At 36.1% G+C, this 19,254-nt stretch overlaps 1 protein-coding gene across 11 annotated transcripts in view; it reads left to right on the top strand.

Annotated features, from left to right (window-relative positions):
- The window catches only part of LOC126915150 (glycogen-binding subunit 76A), a 156,633-nt gene that overhangs the window by 76,981 nt on the left and 60,398 nt on the right, over window positions 1-19,254 (top strand). For 9 of the 11 annotated variants that reach the window (XM_050719642.1, XM_050719601.1, XM_050719615.1 and 6 more), the window contains one exon: window positions 5,964-19,035. The exons of 1 other annotated variant lie outside the window; for it this stretch is intronic. In XM_050719642.1, the coding sequence (XP_050575599.1) occupies window positions 6,066-8,330 (2,265 nt within the window). In that variant the 5' untranslated portion in view covers window positions 5,964-6,065 and the 3' untranslated portion in view covers window positions 8,331-19,035. Of the gene's footprint in view, window positions 1-268; window positions 1,106-5,963; window positions 19,036-19,254 lie in introns of those variants that run through there. One more of the 11 variants, XM_050719591.1, reaches the window with a different exon arrangement.

Genomic DNA, 19,254 nt, shown 5'->3' with positions numbered 1-19,254 from the left:
ATTTAATTCTTCTAAGTGACAAATAGTATATATCCTTTACAGAACAATGGAGGAAAATTGGATAAATTATCAAAACCATTTTACTAGATTATTAGTTACAGATTTTACTAAAGAATTTATGGAATCTTACAACTTTTACCATTTTTTCACCGTCAATAAAATTTAACAATAGATTTACTTATAATCAATAAATAAATAATGATAACGTCAAGTGACAAAATAATACATTATTTTCAACATCGTCATTTGTCGTTTAATCTATTCGTTCAAAAATAAAGTTGTTAAAACCTTCCTATTCCTCTCCGAGGACTTAACTTTTTAAGAAAAAATAGAGAAAATGAACGATCACTTGTTTCGCGAATTAGAAGAATGGGTATTTCCAACGTCTCAAGCGTTTCACAGGCTGCCACAATATTCTGATATTTTAATCAAAAAAATCATCTCTATCGCGATTATATCGGCATCAGTAACTCGAAAGGTGTACTTATGAATTTCGCACGGTTTAAACACCGGATCACCGACCAGGCCAGATAGGCAGAACTGATCCCTTGCCAGCGATATATTTATCTTGTTCTAATTTTCACACGGCAAAGCTCGATATCTCAAATATTTTCCTTCCAACGATGCTAAAAACAAATTCTTATTTTTCTCCTTCGACATTCCTGTGTATCTCCATAGCAGCTCGATTCGTTCTTTCCTAATGCTATCGAAACACATAAATCACTCTCGTTCTCTGGTCGTTCATTCGCCTGTTACAAAAAGGCAGCGTTAGAGGAAGTTCAACCTTTACTTCGGTCAAATATCGATGAACCGGAGTATCGATGTATCGACGAGATTCGACCGGTGGATTCATGGTGGTCATCACGCTCCATTTCTTGACCAATTGCTTTCGATGATCGACTATGGCGAGCTCGGCGCCAAAAATAATTGCCAGACCTCTGCGATTGCAAGGCAGAAGGCGAAACGAGGGCGTTTCTTCTTCTTCATCTTCGTGTGTACGTTTCGCAGCTGCGTTGCTTTCCCGTGCACCATCTTCTTGTTTTTATTGTCTGGTTGTCGCGTACGAGTGCGTATGGAGCGGCGCAACAATAAGCTCGAGGGAAAGGTGAGACCGTAAAGATTATTTTCTTCACTTCGATATGGGTAAACCGTTTTCGAATATTCGTGTGTACATGTTCTTTCCCCTTTTCTTTTATCTCTTTTCTTTCTGTTCTTTTACTAAATGCAAACGACTGGGTCTCCTCACGCTATGTATGGTTAAATGGATAATTCACTTTTAGTTATCGAAATTTACATTTTTCTGATCGTATTACGCTTCTTAAAGGAGATTGTTTTATATCATGTTACGAATGATATTATCGACTGGCCTGATTGGTGTTGCAAATGAAATGCAAATATCCACGTAAATTTATATGTATTTATTTATATCTTTTTTAGTATTTTCCTCAGAGAGAATATTATTGTTCAATTTTTCTACTAGCAATTACATCATTTTGTTATCAATTGTTGTTATTTAATCTCGTTATTGGTTATATACGATCATCGGATATATCGTCATTATGGGTTAATAAATTCTCAAATGATATTTGCCTATTTTGTTCTGAACGTTTCTATTTTATCGCATTTGTTGCCGAAATATCTTACATTGAAAGATTCATTGTTGAATTCTAATCTGATTGCAAGAAGATTTCTGTGTCGTAAGAGCATTTTGCGCGTCAAAATTTCAACGCGTAAATCGGGATGACGATCATTCGCATTTCCTCTGTTCGCTCTTTCTATTCACATTTTGGCTAAGAGCCAACCTTGTGATCTGTGCTCAAATTTCTCCACGATGTCATTAACGCGGGTTCATTTTTGTCATCTTGTTTACAAACAATGACGGTTTACTGCGAACAATTAGTTTCACGAATATTTCTATAATATTTATACGATATTTTTTTTTGAGAGGAAAAATTTATTAATTTATCTCATCTTTGTTATTACATTTTACGGACGTGGGATGAAACATATGGGACGCGTTTTATAAAACGCAGAGTAATTTTCTTCACTCGCTAATGACTCTTTGTTTTCATAACGTAAGCGATAAATATAGGCGGACAGCTGACTCGCATCATCAATTCAAAAAAGTGTAACTTAATCACAGGGTTAACATCCACCGTGCCATTAACTGATTTCTTTTTAATAGTCAGCGCTCATCAAAGAATATTTCAAGTCTATAAATCACTTTATTCACACTGTCTTTTAATACCGATCTTTCATTATTACCCTCTTTGCCGTATTATCAACCAATCGTTACTGTACGAGAATAAAACATTATGAGGCATTATAAGTTTAGACTCGTTCAAAAGCCTCAATATTTTCCAATCGTCGTTTAAATCATTCAAATATCGAACGATCGGAATATAATACTTTGAGAGAACCGGATCCTAAATTTCCCATCGTGTAAAAACCAAGTCAGCGAGTTATAATATTTTTACAAGAATTGAATCTTTACATCGCATTTCAAGCATAGATTCAATCGAAATTCTTAAAGTTTTTCATTATACGAACGATCGAAGGATAGAACAATTTCTAGAAGAATACGACTTTATATAGCATTCTATATAAAAAATTCGCAAATCCTTTAATAATTAATCATTGGAACGTCAAACGATTGAGGTCTTATAGCTGTAGCTATAGCAACGAGTAGAGTTATGTAAACATAGATCTAAAACCTTACAATCCTTTTACGATTAATTAGAAGCTCGAACGATTGAATTGCTTCTAAACGAATAAAAAAATATATATATATATATATATATATATGTATGTATGTATGTACGTATATCGTTTCAAGTAAAGATCTCTTAAACATTCAGCGAATTTTCCATCGTTCCAAGCTCAGACTTTCGAATTGGCATATACTTCTTGCAGAACAAAAGCTTATTTAGTATTCTAAACGCAGATCTATCCTCAAGGATTAAAAGATCAAACTTTCTCAAAGATGCTCCATAGAGAGTTCATAGTAGGGAAACTTCATAGTAGAATTTTCATTGTCTATAAATCTAGGCATTTAGAATATCCAAAACTTTTCAACCGTCGTTCGAACATCCAAAGATCGAACCACTTTCGAACGAATGAAAACACGTCCGTTAAAAATTCTCCGAATTTTCCATCGTTCAATGGTCGATCGATGGAACCGATGGTATCTTCAAAATGATCTAAAGGAAGATCCATAAATCTGACTGATAGAATCTAACTGCGTATAAATAAAACGACGCGCTTTATTTTCATTCAAAGATGCTGCGACGCAGTATTACACGATGCACGATGCACGATGGACGCAATTCGAAGCTATTACAATACAACAACGTTGTAATGGCAGTTGTAACTTTAACTGTAGGAGATAATACTATGATTGTGTTCATAATAAGCAACCTCAAGAACTGTTACAAGCGTAGAAGGAGCCCTACGACCGTTGCTTCTCCATTTGCGTCGCTGTACGCGACGAAGAATCAACTAACCGATGAATTTTTTCTCGTCGTCGTCAATGTTGGTGTGAACATTAACGTGGACGTTGACATCCACGATAAACGAGACAACCGTTCATTATGATTTACACGAGACGCGGCAGTTTTCTCGCGTTTATTTTCGTGGGTGGATTGAATTGACCTTGACCGACTTTTTTATCTCTCATATCGTTGTATTTAGAAAGTTTCTTATGTTTTAAATGCTCCGTTGCATTTTTAGCGGCGCAAAAAGTACGCCAAGCACGATATGAAATATATTAAGAATGAAATTTAAGTAACATTCTACGTGACATTTTACGATAAGTGCAGTGGTGGAACAATTACGTACTTTGTCATTTTTGTTACGTCCGTTTCAGTTGAGAAAACTAATTTCTCTCAGCTTTTAGTAATTACTCGTTATATCATCGCTTAAATGTTAATGAGAAAATTTCCAACGATGATAAAATAATTATTAGGTCATCGGAAAAGTTTCTTTCGTTTTATAAGGAAATAATGGATGCACAACATTTTCAGTTTTATATTATTTTATCAAATTACGTATGGTTTATTTCGTTCTATCAAAATAAAGATCACAAAAAAGGACGTGTCTGTAAAAGAAAGACACTTTTCGGACAACCTAATATATTTTCACAAGCTAAGTTATATTTTCATAACTAAGCCCTTAACAGATTCATCTTGTGGATGTATAATAGAACTGCGTGATATTATAATATCTGTTTGTATCTTTTATAATTTTGAATTTCATAATTTTTATAAATTTGAAAATAGCGCAGTAATTTTCACAATAATCCGTAAGAAATGCGCGTTCATTCTTCTTATAGCAAAATAAGATTCTATCATAAAGTTTCATAGAATCTATACTTACGTATGTTTCATAAAAAAGAAAAGAATTTCTGCACGTTAATTATTTATTAGCGCACAGCATTGACAATGAAAAAAACAATGGAAATTCGATCATTAGTGTTTCAAATCTTTGCACCTCGGTGTATATCGTTCACCTGCAGCATGACAGCTCGTCTTTCTCTGTTCTAACTCTTTTATTCGTCAGCGATAAGTATTTGTTATTTTTAATATATTCTTGTTTCAAGCATAAGACTTGGAATAATTTTTCTGAAATTTTCGTCACGAACGTAAGGCGCAAGGGATCATTAACACCATAGCGGAATTTTGTTTCTCAGGTTAGTCCGAAAGGGTTTTGTCGTGTATTATGCGGAAGACAAGATTTACGAGCCGATACGTGCAAATGCGAGATGAGAAAATTTATACACGGTGCTTAAGATTCGATCCGCCGACCGCGAATTGTATTCAAATGACGATCGTGAACCCACCGTGACCTCTCGCGTGATTACGAAACTACCTTTAAATTCACCTTTTCATAAGAACGCTCCTCCTCTAGTGCATAATTAATTTCCCTCTCGATCATGCCTCGCTTCATCACACAGAGAACTCTAGATAAACGCATGGGATAGTTCGTTTCGCCTGATAACTAACATGTATCGTGTCAATTAAGAAAAGCATTAAAGAGATAAATCTATTTACACGATGGAGAATTTTCTTTTCGTGAAAAATCTGCATATTTATTTAACTTTTTACAACGCTACCTATGCGACTTGGGAGTTTCATAATATACTAACTACCGGCTATAAATATCAGGATATTTAGTGGGAAATTTTTATAAATGCATTTTATTTTGTTCAGTGTTATACTGCTTATATTATGTCGCAGCATTTGGCATTTACGGTACAGTAGGTTTATATTATATGGCGTATGCGATGCAAACGAAATAATAAAACTTATACCAAGTTAGTAATTATTCTACTTGCGGCGAATTTCCTGACAATTTTGTTATTACATAATTCGAAATTACTTCGACGGATATCAACGGCAACTTTCTTTAGTCGAATAGACGAACGTATTTTAGGATTTATTTTAGGATATTTTCCTAATGTAACGCAGAAAACTCTAAGCTGACTGCCTTTTAAATTCTTGAATTTTATGAAGCATCTGAGACCAAACTTTTGGTCGTAGTAATGTGGAATGTCTATACGTAATTCGTATTCGTTTTTACAATGGAAATGTATATTTTCTTCGGTTAAGTCTCCTCTTCTATTTCGGATCTTCTCGTTAGATGACGATAGATGATGAAAAGAATCGAGAACGAAAGAGAATTATCTTTAAAATATACGCGCTTCCTTGTACAGTAAAACTTCATTTACGAAATTTTAGTTAATGCTCAATTAACTGAACTTTCGCTGGTTGAATTCATTTATTTGAGCTTCAATTATGCGAACGAATCATAATAGGCTGTGGGTAAAATTGCCGAGCTCTCATTATGTAATTACGTAAACTGTTTGTCTCTTCGACAAGTTTAGGTAAATGGAGCTCTACCGCATCGTACAAATTTTGCGATAAAATTTCCTTTCTCTAAAATATTATCTTTTTCTGAATTTCCAGGCGAGCACCGAGAGTCGAGAGGCGGAAGAGCAGGGTAGCAGCACGACCTCGCCCTCGGAGGGCAGGCACGCCGACGAGACGTCCGGCTCGCCCGTCCTCGAGATGGGCAGCATGGATTCGGCGGGCAGCGCCCACAGTGGCGGCCCTTCCTGCGGCCTGGTCAGTTCCCTTTTCCCGAGTAATTGTCGTGGTCGAGCCGAGGCATTCGCCAGACGTCTTCATCGACGATTAACGTCTCTCGGTGGCGAAGACAATTCTCAACGAAACGATGATTCCTCGTTGCCGAAGGAAACCTCCTGGCTACGTTCGCCGTCAACAGGGAGAAGAATAATAACTAGCAGCTCCAACAAACACGTTCTTCAGCATCAACCTCGTCACAATCCTAACACGGATTTGTGCTACGATTACGATCTCGAGTATGAAGATGGCCTTAGTTCGCCGGCAGAAGAAGCCACAGCAGCGGAAGTCGCGGATTTAGTAGTGAATCCGGAAGTATTAAAATCGAATCATCATGCAATTCACAACAGTTCACCGATTGAATCGAAAACCAGTATAGATTCAGAATCTGGACACGTTTTCGCGTCTCCTTTGTTAGGAACGTCTCCAGATAGCGATTCCTCCGACATCTTCTTCGATCCAGAATCATCCGATGTTGAAAAGCCGAAGAACGAAATGTTCTTCGATCCCGTGACGACCTCGGATAGTGAACTGACTACGTCGAATCTCTCGAACGGTTGCGACATAATAAGGCCCAAAAGCTTGCCCTGTCGTAGAAGGCCGGAGATAAGCGTTGAACATTCCGAGGACACGTCTGAATCGAGCGCTTCGTTCAAAAGGAAAAATTTTTGCGATAAAGATCCGAGGAAGAAGGACTTGGTATGCAGCTCGGAGGACTCGAACGATAGAAGCTCCCAAGAGACATCCACGTCGCCCAGTCATGAATCTCTTTGGAGCACGTTCGACGAGAGCACTATGTCCTTTCAGGACGAATGTCCCGCAAAAACAAATCCTATTTTAATCCCACACCAGAACCGTCTTCCCAAGTCGCATTCTGATTCAGAGATACCCGTCCACGGACCTAGTAGAATGATCACTTCCGCGATTAAGGATGAGAGAATCGATACCGACGAAGTCGATTTTATTAACTTTCTGTCGGAGAATAGCAAATTAGAGGATATTAAGAACGCGAGGAATCTCGTCAAAGAAGATATTTCGGATTCGTCGGAAAATACGTACGAGGAGGATCTTCCATATGACGAAGAAAAGCCCAAGGATACACTGGAGCAACAGTCAAAGATTTTATCTTTGAAACTCGAAGAGATTCCTAACAATGAGATTGACGACCATTCGACGTACAGCAGTATGATCAACATCCCTGGTGCTCTCACCCTCGAGTGTCCTATAGTAGAGGGAGTGATAGAAACCACGATAAAGAACGAGATAAAAATACAGATAGAAAATGGAGCTATAATAGCTAACAGCGACGAGGATAAGATGTGCCTTTTGTTGAAGAAGCTCGCCACAAGTCCAAGTATCAAAGAGGACGTTCGTATAACCGAGGAGCCACAGGACGATAGCGTCGAAGAAGAGGAAGAAGAAAGACCTCAGAAGATCAGACGGTGTTCTTCTTTGAAGACAGGAAAAACACCACCAGGGACACCTGGAAGGAAGAAGATCGTTCGATTCGCAGACGTTTTAGGCCTAGATCTCGCCGACGTGCGAACGTTCTTAGACGAAATCCCCAAAGTGCCGAACTCAGCGTACAGCGACTTGATCTACGATGACATTTTTCAGAAAGACACCAGTCCTGTAAGCAGCTCGCCAAGCCCAGCTCAATGGGGAGCCAGATACGTAGGTAATCGACGCGAATCAGGCTGCAGGATATCTTCGCATAAACTGGACAGAACTTTGGTGCCTCTGTTTCAACAACCTGGCGGTCTACCTAATTTCCTGGATCTAGTCCGTGAACGTCGAGTGTGCTTAGAGAACGTGCTGGTCCAGGATCCCGTGTCTCTCTGTATCCAGGGTACGGTCCGCGTGATCAATCTGGACTTTCACAAGTCGGTGCACATCAGATACACGTTGAACTCGTGGCGAAACTTCAGCGACTTGCAAGCCATCTACGTACCTAACTCGTGCGACGGTTTCAGCGACAAATTTTCGTTCGTCCTGTACTGTCACACGCTGTCAATTGGTCAGAGGCTGGAGTTTGCGGTTCGATTTCAATGCAAGGGCGAGCAGTACTGGGACAACAACGCCGGGCTCAATTACTGCTTCCAGTGTTTGCCTGTTTCTCCAGCCGTTGGTTACATGCCCATCACGGCTCAGGAGGGTCAGCATCACGAGTGGTCGCCTGTGTTCTACTGATGGACATCGTAGATCGAGCATTGGATGCCGCGATGGAGACACAGCGATGCTTCGCGTAGACAAGGAGTCTGAAGTGGATCCGAGTAAGGCTAACTAGCGACAGATAGAGAGACAGAGGGAGAGGGAAAGAGAGAAAGCCTACGGTTGTATAAACGTTCCTAGAGTATATACCTTACTGTACATAACTGTTCTATTCTCGAGTCGATCGAAGGAACGAGAAGGCAAGCCGGGGAGCAGGGACCGCACTAGCGTCAATTATTCTTTCCTGCCGTTTTCCGGACAGCCTTTCAATGGACTGGAGAAACTCGACGCACCTGTTAGACTGACATTTTTTACACGTTCGTTGTTCCTTGTTTACGAGCGAGAATATGTATTCGGTATAGACGTGATACCACTTCTATAAACGAACTGGGATTGTAGTTGAGAGAAGAAATATTAAGTACGTAAGTGAATACCTCTTTGAAGATGACAGAGAAGAGGATTTAGTCTTTGCCAGAAGTTGGAAGTTGAAGAGGACATTTGAAAGGCGAACGAATAATGAAGCGTTCAAAGTATCTGGCAGAGCATGGAGGATTATTTTCACGTTCCTAGAAAGTACCTAAGTCTACAGAATTTGCGCCATAATCGAGCCTAATGTGTTTGAAAGACTCTCAAACTGATTATAATGCGAAATGGCAGAGGTTGAAGGTTATGAGAGAAACTGTTACTCGAAATGAAATGTTTGTTGAAGGATGGTATTGCTTCGAAGACGAAATCAAGGGCTCTTTTTTCTCGTTTCTTTTTTTTTTTTTTTTTTTTTAGATGTTAAAGATATTTTACGTAGTTGCATGAATATTCTCAGATGAATTAAGGTTGAAACGACCTGTTGATGAACTTTTATCCACAAACATATCTGCTCAGCAACTTCTGAGCGACGACCAATTCGGTCTTACTTACGAATGTTTTATTTAGCACGTTCGCTGCTATTAACACATATTGGGCGTTGATTCAATTACTATACATAAATCCCTAATAAGGTTGCAACGAGGAGATAACTGTTGTATTTTTGAGTTCGTGCGTCTCGATAGAAGGTTTTTAACAGGAGATACAAAACAGTGAGGAATGTAATAAAGTAAACTTGAAAGGAAGATTTCCCTGATGAGAAGATAGACGGAAGGCGTTTATTTTAATAGCAGCGAATGCGTTAATGTATTATCTATATAGCGTGTACTCTTAGCCCCATAGATGAAACGAAATTACGACGAACCAACTTTATAAACTTCGAAACGAAGCTTTTCTATTCGTTTAATCAAAACGTTCGACCAGTGCCAATTTTGACCTAGTGCCATTGGATCAATTATAATATCGGGTAATAACACGAATCGAATATACGTTATACCATATTCATAAATATTTTTTAAACGAAATGTGATAGTTTAATAGCAACGAATATCATAGTGGGTTGCTTTGTTCTCCTAAATCTAGATTTTATTCGCCAGATGATCGTCGAAAATCAGGAAAATCGGGACTTGATCGATTAATCGTTAAATACCTGTATAAATCTCCAAGACGAGGATAGTAACTGATCATTCATGATTTTATTTTTATTATGCATGTATATTTGTACAATTGCTGGAGTGCTAGACATGCAACGAAATTACGAAAGAGGAGATCTCAACAGCTTTGGCAGTAGATTTATCGTTTAGTTCATCGTTAACTTATTTCAATCGTGAAGTGCTTTCATTCTGTGATTCGAGGACTTGAATCGATCATCGTGTGGTATGCGAATGTATATGCAATGACGAACGAAAGAATGCGTAAGCTTACTGTTTAATTAATATTTGCAATCGTTTTCAAATAGTTTTAATAAAAAGGAAAAAAATAATTCTTTTCAATTCGATTTTCATACTGTGTCGTACTTCGCAGGGTGAAAATGAAACATTAAACGATACGAAAAATGCTAATAATCATTCAAAATGGAACTATATTTACGAGTACATCTAAATAGATTTGAATAGATCAAATATATTTTTTCAGAACTAACTCAACTAATATTAACGATGAAATCTTATATAACAATTTGTACTGAAACAAATGAAATTTTTTAACTACAAATCATTCGACTATCCAATTTGAAATTTAAAAATCATATAATCTATAACTTGTAACTTTTCAATTAGACAAGTATAGATTATTATTATCAATATGATCAAAAATATTTAATAATAATTATTTCGTTCATCACTGTAAATTGTGCATATTATACTTTGCATAATACACATAAAAACGATATCGCTTATATTTAATTACAACGAAAATATTCAGATCAAACGATCAATTTCTTAATGAATTTCTTCGACAAGTTCTTTCGTTCATTTCTACACTCCTGGCATTATGCGTGAACGATAAACGAACCATTTACGTTAGTCCTCACGTGGGATAACGATAATAGTCGTCAGTGCAATCCAAGTTACCGGTTAAAGGAAGCAGAGACATTTTCAGCGTTTTGGCAACGATTAGAATTTCGTGAGTCACAATAGCAGTGACAGCTGCCAAAAATAAGCAACATTGTCCTGTGTCGCGTGCACGAGATCGCATTGGGTAATGAGATCGACTTTGTTTATCGAATTCCAAACGATAAATGACATTTACCGACGATTCGTGACTAAACTTGGTACAGTATTGCCTGAACGACACAGACCACATTAACAATGAACCAATTGTAATTAACGACGTAAATACCCTCGTGAATTATTACGACCGAGAGAAAAGAATAATCATAGGTCGCACGATAGCGATCGGGATCACAACACGATATAGTATTTCACGATACCACGATATTTTTGCTAATGTTAAACATTTCTTTTGTAATTCTGACCACCGTTGCCATTAACATATTTTGCACGTGTTACATAAAGATACGTCTTTCGCGTTTTGCAATTAAAAGACTTCTTCTTCGCTGTACAGTATCATTTTTCGAAACGATAATCTTAGATCGAAGTACAAGAATTTTATATAAAAAGAAAAGACACGGTACTTATATACATATATGTATAAAGTGGTAATTAAATGATAATCAGACTGTGGATTTTCACGTATTTCCTATAAATCTATTACATGCAATTTAAAGTGAGAAAATCCGCAGGATGCACTCGATGCGCAAAAGTATATAAAACATTTAAAGTACAACACTTGTTATAATATTCAGTAGTTATTGAAACAAATCTCTCCTTAGATTCCATTTTTTTAATATATATATATATATTCATAAACATGCAAAGCACAAACATCTACAATCTAGTGATAGCACAGAAAATACGTATTTTCACGTAACGCACGCAAAATGTGTCAACTATTGCAAATGTCAATGGTCTTCGAGGTAGCATCAGCAATATAACGTTAACAGAGAAACGAACAAATGATGTTAAGGTTACGCTATATATTGTTAAGATATTTTTTGTAACAATTTTCACCGTGAACAAGTGCTTTCTATATGCTATATATATAGAGAACATAAACACAATACAAATTGTACATAAGCGGCGTCAGTATTGGTGGCAAGTGTGTCTCGAGAATGAGGGTGTCGTTTTTTTTTTTTTTTGTATAAATCGGTCGATTTTTAATCGTATACTACCATATACAGACTGTTTGGGCAATGTTTGTTATACACATTTTATTGTACATATTCATCGATACATTTTACACAATGATATATTTGCATCACAGTTATAATCGAGTCTCTAGTTTTCGGTATTCTATTTCTCTCTGCTCTTTTCTCTTTTTATATATATATATACATATATATTATGGTGAATATCGATCTTTTCTAATTTTATATTGAACGCATGACAGATATCGTTACTTTGCTATTTTACTCGCTTTGTTTTTTCATATTGTTAACTTGGGGACAGAACGCTGCTTATTAATCGATCCATTCTGTAAACACTTCGTCTTATCGTTATCCTTCTACGTATTGGTAAGAGGAAAATAACAGAAAAATGTTTATTACGTTTTGCAAGAGCGAAGAAACGCTTCTTCTTACTAGAGAAGTGAAATTACGTTTCTTTCTTAACGCGTTCGTTTCTTTTATCCGTATAGTCTATATTTTAACGAGATGGTATTTTTGTTTTATCTTTTTTAAATCGTTTTAAACATAAGCGCAACGTAACCACCATTATTGAGGCCCTCGATATTTACGCGCGTATCTCTGCCCGTAAACACACGAACAACATAAATCGAACGAAGCCTTTTCCTATACTTTGTCCTCTGTACATATGCCTCTTAAGAAACAAAGTTCGAATTCTATTCTGGTTAACGGCAGAAACGATATTCTTCCACGTGTTAAGAATGACGGTTATTGAGATTTATGGAAACAGTTATATAAGTACCAGTCACGAGTTAGGATATTTTAATCATGTTATGAAAACTTCAAGCTGATGTACTAGGTATTTTAGAAACCACTCTATTGTATCGCAAGGGAGGAAAATTTTCAATTTCTTTCGTTGCTACAACATTTTTATATTTTTTAATAGTATAAAAAATTGTCTATTTCTTCCTATATATCAACGTTATTAGACAATTCTGTATGAACATTGAAATAGATTCGTAACGTTTCTCAGCACTTTTTTCATAAATATTTTATGAAGAAATTCGATATTTTCATTTACAAAAGAAACGCACAGATTATATAGGGTGACAATAAAGGTACAGTAGAGGGATTGAAATAGGAAATGCACAGTGGTAGGACTTGAACGAAGATAAATGGCGAAGAGGAACGAAATAAGAAGAAAGGGACCCGTCTACTGCCAGACACGTCTTGTGTTCAACCCGTTAGGAGTTACGACCTTTTAATTTTCATTTCACAAATGCATTATGCAAAAGTGATCTCTATCCAAATTATCTCGAAAGTTCATCGACATTTCACTAAACATTTATACGAATTATTATTAGTCACACTACGATGGTATTAAAAAAAAAAAAAAAAAATAGTTGGACTTGAAAAAAGCCATCAGTCATCGGGAATTTTTCAGAAACAATTGCATTATTGCTCGCATTATCAAAAATTTCAAGCTAATCTCTGAAGAATAACGAAGGACCATTTTAATCTTTTGTTTTCGATCTATCGCAGAATTTCTGAAATATCTTATACATCAGGTTGGAGAAATAAAGGATTCCGGAAACGAAAGCAATTTATACTATTAAGAATTGTTGAATCTTACGGAACATACGCGTTTTAAATTTTACAAGGTGCAGGGTGTCGCCCAGGAACTTCAATTTCTATTAACACGCAAATCCTAAGTTCCACAAGGGAATTCTCATCATTGATGAGAGATTTCAACAAAATTTACGGAAAATCAATTTCGCAGCCTCGAACAACATCGCGAGAAATGTCGAAAAACGACCGTGTGACACCCTGAGTAAACCGGAGACGAGCTATTTTTGTTAAATCTTTGTTCGCGTTTGCTAAGCTATTGCCTCACTCGTAAGATTCTTCCAACAGCGACGATACAAAGTTTTACACGCGTTTCGCGCTACGAAATCGATTTCCAATGGCAGCTACGATTTTTACGAGAACCTTACGATTCCGAGGGGCTGAAACAAGCGCAGGAAACAACTGTAACGCAAGTCTCGAACGTAGAAATATACTTTGATACGGTGTCATTTTCCGTTGGCTGATTCGTCATCGTCGAATATTCTAGTTATATAATAAGATTTTAAAAGTATCATTTTCTGTCTATTACAGAAATTTTAATCTCCAAATTATCGTTTTAATCGTTATTTTAGATTCGTATGATTTTAAATAATCTGTATATGTGTTCTTAAATATAAAAGATACAATTCCAAAGAAGCCGAAAATTATGGCAAGCCTGAAGAATTTGTATGAATCTTAAATTTTTTAATTAGATAAGAATTATCAGGCTCGATCAGAGATTCGAGCAAATCTCTGCGAATAAATTATCGGCGATCAAGGAAATCTGAACGATTTTCACGAATTTGTAAGATCGTCCTATTAGATAAGAATCAGTAGGACCAAGCAGAGATTTGAGCAAATTTCTGTGTTAAAATTATTGGCAATGGAGAAAATCCCATCAGTTTTCATGAATTTTTTTAATTCTTTAACAAAATAAGAATTGTCAGGATCAAACAAAGATTCGAGAAAAAATATGTATATATTATATTGAAAGTCGATTATAGTTATGTGTTTAGTTAGTCGAGAGTTTGATGGAATGAAAATTCGTAGAGAAAAATCTTGGTTACCTGGTTGAGTTGAACCTCCGATCTTCTTAAAATCAGAGTAGCCATTTGCAAGAAAGAAACGAAACAAGAATGGATTAATCGTAAAAGTGTTTCGAGGTTCCATTTGCAATTAGTACGAGATTCCTCGATGAATCGTTTAGAGATTTGTCTTTTGCTTTCTTCTTTTTTTTTTTCTTTTTTTTCGTCGTTGAAATGGGGACGTTTCTACGTTCGAGACGAAACGAACGGGAGAAAAAAAAACCATAGCTATAACGGTAGTATATTTTTATATTCTAATGTACACGTAAGCATACGTTGCACCTCTAGTCCATAGAGCCGTGAGTTTTCGTCCAATTACCGAGCCTTTTGCAGTTTTTAACGAAAGAAAAAAGCAAGAAGAAGAAAGAAGGAATTAATTAACGAAGTTTAAATGGACAACTATTTTATGGTGTTAAGGTGCGAGAGAAAAAGGAGGAAAGACTACGTGTATATGTGCGGCGTGTATGCGTATGTGTGTGCGTGTCGGCGCATTTCAGATCGTATGATTGAGAAAAAATGAGAGAGAACGAACGGAAGAGCATGGAAATACCGAATAATCTCTCTGTCCATTTGTAATAGTTATTTTTACTTTATAATTTTAATTCGCTACTTTTAATCGTTTAATGTCTGTTTCTTTCCTCTCTTATTTTTACCCAATTTGGCACGGGAAGAGGATAAAACTCGTTTGTCCTTCCGATCGTCGAATTTCGATTGCGAAATCAGTGGATAAGAATTAGCGACGAACAGACTCGCAGACATAAATTCGCAAAACGAAGATGATTCTTCCGATCCTTGAAAAAGTAGTCTAATTATAAATATATGCTGCCGTTTATTTATTTTCTGTGTCGTGGATCCTTCTTGTTTCACGTTAAATCCACTTTTCGTCGATCTGTTAAATAAGTTTGTAGATACTGTTCGTTGCAATTCACGTCGATCTTTCACATCTGAAAGATTCTTCGAATCGAACCTGCTATTTCATTTGTATTGGATCGTCGTTCTTTGCTCTTTACTCCCGTTTCTATTCTAAATATCATTTCAAAGGAGAAATCTATACACTCGCAAAGGGGAATTATCGCCAAAATTGCTATCGAAAAATCGAGTTGGTGGTAAGATTTGTCGCGCTTTTTGTCCTCGGCAATTATTATTTTAACGAATATCTACCATTATTTATGAAGAAAGCACGATCTATGGATCACGGATAGGTGCTCGAATCAGAGCCAAGACTGAACGAGACAATTTCGATAAAGACTTTTACTGTAATTTATTCCTTCGCACAAGTAACACGATCGTAAATAATAATACGAATTTGTTAGGTTCATAAATGATGGAAGAGTCTGAGAGAAACCAAAGGGAAGACCGCAAAGAGCGATGATACTCGCGATCAATTTCGTCATCGATTTCATGAACGCTGTCTTTGTATAATTATTCGATTGTTGTTTAAGATATAGCGCGATTCGTGGGAAATCAAAATTTTTTCCAGAAGGATTTAGCATACGAGTTTTGAGGCTTTCACGGCTCGGATCGCCGCACCTGACACTGTTGTACACAATAATTATATTACAAATTCATTATACAATTATGCTCGAGACGTTCGATTAGAAACTGCGTTCGGAAGAAATTTCTTCCCGATGTTTCACCAGCATCGCAGCTAGCTTCTTCGCTGTTTAAAATCCGATGTCCGTCATGGTGCGTTTTTAGACACCGAAGAAGTTAGCTGCAACGCTGGCTGGCGAAACATTGGAAAGAAATTTCCTTTGGACGCAGCTTTTACTCGGAAATTTTACTCGAACAGCGTTGTGTAGAATACCGTTCGGTGTGTCAGCTGAATTAGAGTTTTCGAGAAAAGTAATTAATTGTCATTGTCAATGGACAATCGTTGAGTTTCCTACGAAGATTGGAAAAGTTGGCCGATCTCACATCGAACTTTTTCCCCCATTGAATCGGCGTTGCTGATCGTAGTACATTCATTCAAGGGATTTAATATATTTCTATGTGTATATGAAAAATTTGCTATAACGATTAATCAATCTTGAAAAGTTATTATGACTGAAATCCTCTATCGAAAATTTCTGAGGAACGGAGGATAGAAAATATTTTAGATATCAATTTTCTCGAAAACAAGAAAGAGAAGATTAATTACATGTCGAAATAGTTCTATAACGCATTCTCCTTCTCCTTTACTTGTCTTTGATAGAGGAAAAACTCGTTGTTTAATATTTAGGATTACGCTCCACTGAGAATTTTCAAAGAATGAAAGAAAATGTTCTGTTGGAAAGATTAATTATTTATCCAAATAATTAATTCTACAAAGAAATCGTTTATTATATGTTATTTTAAGAAGGAATTACTTGTTATTTAATATCTAGAATTACGCTATATCTTGCATGTTGTACCCTAATACGGAACGATAATACTCACTGAAAATGCGTGGAAATGTTCGAATATTCCGCGAATCTTACAACTACGATATTCTCTGCTTTACAATGTAATATTTCGTCTCTGAACGAGAACGCGTAGCTTTAAATTTCGAAGATGAGTTTAATCGGTGCCGCAAAGACGAAGCGTCATTGATACGAAATAATCATTCGATATTTTCGGTCGGTCGAAGGCCACGGTGCAGTAATTGCGCTCATCGAAACACGTTTTTCTTTTTTTTTATATATATTTCTATAGGGCCTCCATGTATCTGTATTAGTAAAAAGTGTAGCGTTTCTTACTGTACTTCCTTTATCTACATTATATACTTTGCTGTTAATCACATTTTGATTATTTGCGAAAGGTCAGTGAAGTTGTATATCAAATATACGATTTAGAAAAGCAACAAAAAAAAGGTCATTGATTTATTTACTGCGTGTTACATTTATGTTTATGTTAATATTAATGTGTATTTTTTACAAAAACAAAGAAAGAAAAAAAGAACGAAATACATTTAGAATTTTATCGATTCGTGTACCGTGGACTTCAACGACGAAACACGGCGACGCCAACCTTTTCATTTCGTTCGATATTTCACGTTATTTACACGGAAATACCCAATGCAAACACGTTTATTCTTCTACAGTTCCTTCGTGACACGGAACGCGTTACTTTATTCAACAATCCTTTTTGTCTTATGAATATCATTTAAGAAAATCATCGCGTCACTTCGACAAGACTTTAGTTCGTTAATTGGACTCTTCATTGATCAACAACTACGATTAACTCTGGCTATTTTTAATACTAACAACGATAAATCTCTGTTAAGCCTCAGCTGATTATCTCATCAGGCTTAAGTTTAAAAAATATTTTTCTACAAACTTGAATTATTGTTAATATTATCAATATCTCTATTGAGAAATACCTACTTTTTCTTTGATATTGCATTAAAAGCTAATTTTATAGAAAGAGTTGAAATATTATAATATTCTATAATCTAGAGGTTCCGAGGAAAGAACAGTTAAATGTTGTATTTTTTATAGGAAAGTAGTTTTCAAGTTCGGTGTGCTTCGTCGATTAACGCCACGTTACTTGGATCCGAACGTGCGTTTCTTCGCCCTTTTAAAAATTTTCATAATATCGAAATATTAAATTACACGATATCATTGTCATTACGTTAAGATATTGCTTGTCTATTTTCAACTACATGTTACATAAAAATTCTGAAAGAAAACGAACGAAATTTTGTTATGCTGCAATTCACATATTTAATCATACACAAGCGACATTAAAACCGGGAGATCTTCAAAATTATGTGATCTTATGTGATTCTTCTCAATCATAAGGTAACGTTGAGATCAGAAAATCAACAAAAGTTATATAATCCACTTATCTCGTTTTTCTTCTCCGATCTTCGTATACGTATACCGTATTTCGTAAAAATCGATCGTCTGATTTCTTTATTTCTTTCTTTCTTTTTTCAAATCATTCTTTTTTTTTTAACGGAGTTAAGTAAAAGTTGGTCTCTGAAGAAGTTTCACCGCACGGAAGACAGAGCAACGTTGCTTCGGACTGATAGCAACGATCAGTCGATTTGCGTACTTTTACACAGAAGAAAATGGAAATAAAATAAAAAGGTAAAGAACAAAAAAGAAAAAAAAATGTATCATGTATACGTACAGCAAGAAACAGATTGTAGCTGATACAAACGGTCAGTCCGATTTTTAAAATCCCTTTTCCTTTTTCTCCTTCCGCCATTGTACGTCGACGAAACTGTAATTTTTAATCTCATTTGTTTGTTTAGATGTTGTCTCTCGGTAGTTTGGTTTAAGGTTTCGCGTTTATTGTTATACAGTGCCGAGTATGGCGTGGGTGATAGCGTTTAAGGGTTCTAATGGAAGGAATAATTGCGGCGAAACGAGGAACGAATGTTGATGGAGGAATGAAGCAAGTATCTATACGTATAAATAGACGTATATTATATATCTGTAACACATGTTCTATATGTTATTAAGACAATAAATGGAAGACCGATCGACAGTCTCTTCTTCTATCCTTGTGAAATATTTCTGGAATGTTAACGTTGTTTTATATTAATTTAGATTTAGTTCAAGAGTTTCGATTTACTATAGTCTCGTTTACTATAACACGGCCCGATTGGAAAATTTAATCGTTTCAAATGTATTATAGTAGATCGATCGTACGGATAGCATTTTATTTATCCTTGTTTATAATTATTTTATGCACGATTGAA

Source organism: Bombus affinis, chromosome 1, assembly GCF_024516045.1.
Source record: "Bombus affinis isolate iyBomAffi1 chromosome 1, iyBomAffi1.2, whole genome shotgun sequence".
Classification (NCBI taxonomy): domain Eukaryota; kingdom Metazoa; phylum Arthropoda; class Insecta; order Hymenoptera; family Apidae; genus Bombus; species Bombus affinis.
Note: the sequence above shows the minus strand (reverse complement) of the source record. Positions and strands in the feature narration are given on the sequence as shown.